The sequence below is a fragment of the Chiloscyllium plagiosum genome, unplaced genomic scaffold (assembly GCF_037043375.1).
Source record: "Chiloscyllium plagiosum isolate Xiang-an unplaced genomic scaffold, Cpla_swu_hap1 HiC_scaffold_27, whole genome shotgun sequence".
Classification (NCBI taxonomy): domain Eukaryota; kingdom Metazoa; phylum Chordata; class Chondrichthyes; order Orectolobiformes; family Hemiscylliidae; genus Chiloscyllium; species Chiloscyllium plagiosum.
Window position 1 is genome coordinate 16,285,945 of NW_028270165.1, and position 6,000 is coordinate 16,291,944.

At 48.0% G+C, this 6,000-nt stretch overlaps 1 protein-coding gene across 1 annotated transcript; it reads left to right on the forward strand.

The window, feature by feature from the left end:
- Positions 1-2,543: 2,543 nt before the first annotated feature.
- LOC148143243 (uncharacterized) lies at positions 2,544-3,318 on the forward strand. The gene is given in 2 exon segments (XM_087975792.1): positions 2,544-2,657; positions 2,659-3,318. Coding segments are annotated over 2 exon segments (774 nt in total).
- Positions 3,319-6,000: the final 2,682 nt, after the last annotated feature.

Here is a 6,000-nt window from a genome sequence, read left to right on the forward strand (position 1 = left end):
TTTCTTCTACTTTAGTTTTCCAGGTCGTCCACTTGCTCCTGAAGGACCCGAACCTGGTCTTCCAGCGTTTAGATCCTTCCTCCTGAGACCTCCGCCACGGTCTTGATGCCACGGTCCTCTCCTCCGCTGCCTATTCTCTTCGGGCCAACATTTGAATTTCCTGCTCCATGCTTTTCCAGTGTGGCAGATAGCGGTTCCACCGCTGCTTCAATCTTATCTCAGAGTTTGGCAAACACCGAGAGTAACTGCTGCTGCCCCATTAAACCCAAAGGGTCTGCCCTGGGAGTTTGAGCAATGGCTCCAGGCGCCCCCGATGCAGTAGGGGAGAGCCCTACCTGCTGCACCCCTGTCGGCCCTTTTCCTTCATTTGCTTTCATTCTGGTCCTAAAGCTGTCAAACCACAATTATAGCAGCTCTAGACGTTCAGTAAGTTTATATTAGCGATTGTTTTCTCCTACGGATGGTTAATGAGGTGGGGGGAGGGGGTAAAAGTCCACCTTGCCGGGGGTATGGCACAGAGCCCAGCACAGCAGACCACTCAAACCACCGCCATCTTGGATTTCCAAGAAAATGGTTTTAAGACCAGTACAGAACAGCTGCACGGTCATACAGCACACAAACAGACCCTTCGGACCAACTAGTCTATGCTGACTATGTTCTCAAACCCAACTAGTCCCATCTGCCAGTGATTGGCCCATATCCCTCCGAACCTTTCCTGTTCATGTACATTTCCAAATGTCTTTTAAACATTGTCACTCTACATGCATCCACTACTCCCTTTGGACACCCATTCCACACACAAACCGGAGAAAGAAATGGAGCTCTTCATATCTTTTTAAAATCTTTCTCCTCTCCCCTTCAAAATTTGCTCCCTAATCTTGAACGCCCCACCCTAGGGAAAGGACACCTGCCTTTCACCTCATCTGTACCCTTCATGATATTATAATCCTCTATAAGGTCACCTCTCAATCTCCTCTGCTCCAGTGAAAGAAAACCCAATCTATCCACCTGGCTGTAGGTATATTCATATTCAGTTATGATGTGTTCAATGTTGGTGCAGGCTCAAATGGCCAACTCCTGCTCCCAATTCTCTCACTCTGTGTCCAGGACAGCATTAGGAGATTGGGAAAGGGGAGGGATAGATATCTTGTTTGTTTTTATTTTTAAAATGCACTTGATTCCCACAAATAAAATCAACAGGTACAAGTACAGCACATGCAGTGTTCCTCATTGCAGCTTCAAGGTTTTGTGTCCTCTTTTACGCGTTGGCTCCAGCACATTCAGCAAACTTCCCCCGCCTCCCCCCCCCCCCCCCCCCCACCCTCCCCATCCCCGCCCTGAGCCGTTGATGCTTCCATTGTTTATAAAATCAAGAGAGGAATGGATAGGGTAAATAGACAAGGTCTTTTCTCTGGGAGTGTAGAACTATAGAGTAAAAGATTGAGGGTGAGGTGGCCCGGGGAGGGGGCGAGGAATTTAAAAGGAACCGAAGGGGCAATTCATGCAGAAGACGGCGCGTGTAAGGAAAGAGCTGCCAGAGGAAGTCGTAGATGCTGGTATAATTATGACACATTTAAAAGGCATCTGGATAGGTTTATGAATAGGAAGGGTTTAGAGGGATATGGGCCAAATGCTGGCAAATGAGACCAGATTCAGTGAGGATATCTGGTCAGCATAGACCATTGGACCAAAGGACCTGTTTCTGTGCTGTATATCTAGATGACTCTGGTTTGCCATGCCAGTCTGTTCAATTTCTCTCTGGTGTCATAGCCTTGATGTCTCATTCTAAAACTCCCCTGTGGGGGCACGTTTACCATTTTGTGTCTGATTGGTTGCCAAGAAGCTACATTGCCGGTTCATCCTGAATTTACACACTATATTTTTGCTTCCAAAAATCAGACCTGCTCACTCTCAACAGTATCCCAATGTCGTGGAAGATATTAATTTTCAGGTGCAGATATCCAAAATTCAGAGAGATGTCAGTTGTGACTGTTTTGCTCTTCTGTCCCAGTCAGATCCTGAATCAGCAATTTCAGGAGAATTAGAATGGAGTGAGAACAGAGGGGGAGAGAGAGAGAGAGGGATGGTGCTTTCAGTTTTGTGGAATAATAAAACAAAAGAATGTTCTGCAGAAAGTAGAATTGCATGTTCTGAATTTCTACCCTGGACTGACACTGTTGACTTTTGTAATCTCTTTTCAGACTATTTGATCTGAAGATGAAGTTTCAAAATCAACACATGAAGGGCTGATGCCTGAACCATTGACTCTCCTGCTCCTCAGATGCTGCCTGACTCGCAGTTTTCGACTCTGATTCTCCAGCATTTGTGAGTCACTCAATCCATCGGGACTGCAACAATTTTCAACTATGATCCAATTGGTTCCTGTTTCAGTACATTTTCAGCATCAGTAGGACTGGAAGAGAGACCCTACTGTTGCAGCAACGCACTGAGTGTGGAGCCTGAAACAGTTATCTGGCCTGGAAAGAGGAATTCGAGGCAGGGAGGGGACATACATGCGTTTGTGTGCAACTGTAGCTTCGGCCATGGAGAAACCATGGAAGTGTGGCGACTGCGGGAAAGGCTTCCGTGTCCCGTCTGCCCTGGAGACACATCGGCGCAGTCACACCCGGGAGAAGCCATTCTCCTGTCCTTAGTGCAGGAAGGCACTTCAGTGCCTTCAGTGATTCCTCCGCCCTACTGAGGCACCGGCGGGTGCACACTGGGGAGAGGCCCTTCAGCTGCCCTAAGTGCAGGAAGAGCTTCAGCGATTCCTCCGCCCGGCTGAGGCACTTGCGGGTTCACACAGGGGCGTGGCCCTTCAGCTGCCTCAAGTGTGGGAAGGCCTTCAGCGATTCCTCCGCCCTGATCAGGCACCAGCGGGTGCACACAGGGGAGAGGCCCTTCCGCTGCCCCGATTGTGGGAATGTGTTCACTCGCTCCTCCCACCTCGTGATTCACCGGCGGGTCTACACCGGTGAGAAGCCCTTCCCCTGCCCCAAATGTGGGAAGGCCTTCAGCGATTCCTCTGACCTGCTGGCTCACCAGCGGGTCCACACTGGGGAAAGGCCCTTCAGCTGCTCTGTGTGCGGGAAGGGCTTTGCTGTCTCCTCCACTCTACTGACGCACCAGCGGGTCCACACTGGGGAGAGGCCGTTTGCCTGCCTCGAGTGCGGGAAGGGCTTTGCTGTCTCCTCCACTCTACTGACGCACCAGCGGGTCCACACTGGGGAGAGGCCGTTTGCCTGCCCCAAGTGTGGGCAGAGGTTCACAATGTCCTGCAGCTTGAACAAGCACCAGCGGAAGCACCAATGCTCCTAACAATCAGATTCTGCCGGTAACGCTGCTGAGGGTCACCCCCAGGACTGATCCTCCTGCCCTTTCTGACAGTGGGGGTAGTGGGAGAGTTGGTAGGCTTTTTTGTTTTCTACTGGGGGAGTGGGGGGGGGTGGGGGAATGGAGGGTGGTGGCTCAGTGGTTAGCACTGCTGCCTCATAGCGCCAGGGACCCAGATTTAATTCCATCCTCAGGGTGACTGTCTGTGTGGCGTTTGCATGTAATTCCCCGTTGTGTCTGCGTGGGTTTCCTCTGCGTGTTGCAGTGTCTTCCCAAAGTGCAAACGTGTGCATGTTTGGGCGAATTGGCCAAGCTAAATAGTCCCATAGTGTTCAAATATGTGTAGGTGTGGTGCATTAGTTAGGGGTAAGTGCAGAGTGATAGGGTAGGAAAATGTGTCTGGGTGAGTTACTCTTCAAAGGGTCGCTCTGAACTTGTTGGGCAGAAGGGCCCGTTTCCACACTGTAGTGCCTCTATGTTTCTATGAACCTTGCTTCCAGTGGGCGCTGCTGCTCATTGAGCCCAAGACCCGCACAAACCTACGACCGCAAGACCATTGGAGCAGAAGTTAGGATATTTTGACCCATCGAATCTGCTCCACCATTTATTAGAGACAAAATAAAAAACTGCAGATGCTGTAATCTAAAATAGACAAACAGGAGGCTGGGCACAATAAGGCAGGCAGCACCAGCAGGTGGAGAAGTCAGCATTTCAGGTATTATCCCTCAGGACTGAAGAAGGGTTCGACCCGAAACGTTTACATCTCCATCAGAAATGATTTATCAGTATGTTGTTAGAACTAGAGGGCATAGGTTTAGAGTGAGAGGGGAAGGATTTAAAAGGGACCGAAAGGGAAAACTTTTCATGCAGAGTGTGGTGCGTGCATGGAATAAGCTGCCAGAGGAAGTGGAGGAGACTGGTAGAATTACAGAATTTAAAAGACATTTGGTTGGGGACATGAATAGAAAGGGTTAGAGGGATTTGGGCCAAGTGCTGGCAAATGGGACTAGATTAATTAAGAATATCTGGTCCGCGTGGACGAGTTGGACTGAAGGATCTGTTTCCGTGCTGTACCTCTCTATGACTACCGGTCCTGATGTAAGTTTCGAATTTAGTAACTTTGAATAATTCAATCTTGTTGAATTCACCTCCTGGAAGTTTTCAAATGAAACCCTCCAAGCGATATGATTTAACTACGCCGAGTTGGATAAAGTATCCCATCAAGTTCACATGAATGCGCAGTTGAAGAAGTTGAAGTCAGAAGTCACACAACACCAGTTTACAGTCCAACAGGTTTATTTGAAATCCCAAGCTTTGGGAGCATTGCTCCTTCATCAGTGCTGCTCCTTCATCACTTCACCTGATGAAGGAACAGTGCTTCGAAAGCTCATGAGTTCAAATCAATCTATTGGGATTCTCACCTGGTGTTGTGTGACTTCTGACCTGTCCACCCCCAGCACCTCCACATCAGAGTTGACGAATGAGATCAGACTTTATTCAGCATGATTTAGTGAGATATTCATCTGGATGTCCTTATGCCTCAAACATCGATTCTCCTGCGCCTCGGGTGCTGCCTGACCTGCTGTGCTTTTCCAGCACCACACTCTCAACTCTGATCTCCAGCATTTGCAGTCCTCACTTTATCCTGGTTCATGTGGAAACTCAACACTGTCAGAGTTACAAAGAGATTCCAGTCATAGAGTACTATAGCACAGAGACAGGCCCTTCAGCCCAAACTGGTCCATGCTGACCAAAATGTTTGTCAACACTAACCTCATTTCCCTGCACTTGGCCCATATCTTTCTAAAGCTTTCCTACCCATGTATTTTTGAAACGCCTTTTCAATGTTGTTAATGTACCTGCTTCAACCACTTCCACTGGCAGCTGTTTCCCCAGGCGAACTACACTCTGTAAATATTTTGCCCCACATCTTTTCTTCCATCTTTCTCCTCTCACCATAAAACGCGTCCTTGCTCTTGAAATCCTTCCTCAAGGGAAGAGACAGCTACCATTAACCCAAATCTACCCCTCATGGTTTGAAAATATTGCCTCTCAACTTCCTCTGCTCCAGTGGAAAAACATCCCAGCCTATCCAGCCTAAATTCTAATTTGATAATAATGGCAGTGATGATTTTGGCTGTGTGTGTGTCAAGGATCTCTCCTTTCTAAGCCAATGCTGTGCCTCTTAAGTTCACCTGATCTTAAAACGAATGGCACCCCATTCATTTAAAATGTCCATGTTTTCTGTGTAAAGTCGGTCCTGGTCGGCAAATAGGCAGTGGTGTCTTATATTCCCGTAGACTTCTTTTGACCGGGTTCATATGCTCTGTTTTGAGATGTATGAGTAAATCTTCAGAACAAAAGATTAATGCAGCCTTTATTCATGTCTCATTATTAAAAACACTTTCTCCATTTACAGATGTGATTGAGAAGCTTCTCCCAATGAATCTTTGACTGATAACAGCATTTGTCAGGCTTTTGAAAGTCACTGCAGCTCTGTCATAGCACAGGGGAGGGCTCTTTCAGACACAACGCGTCATGTAGAAAATTCTCCCACATTAGTCGAGCAAAGTAGACGTCTTTTTAAGACATTATGAAACTTGAAAGGGTTCAGAAAAGGTTTGGAAGGATGTTGCCAGGGTTGCAAGGTTTGAGCTACAGGGAGAG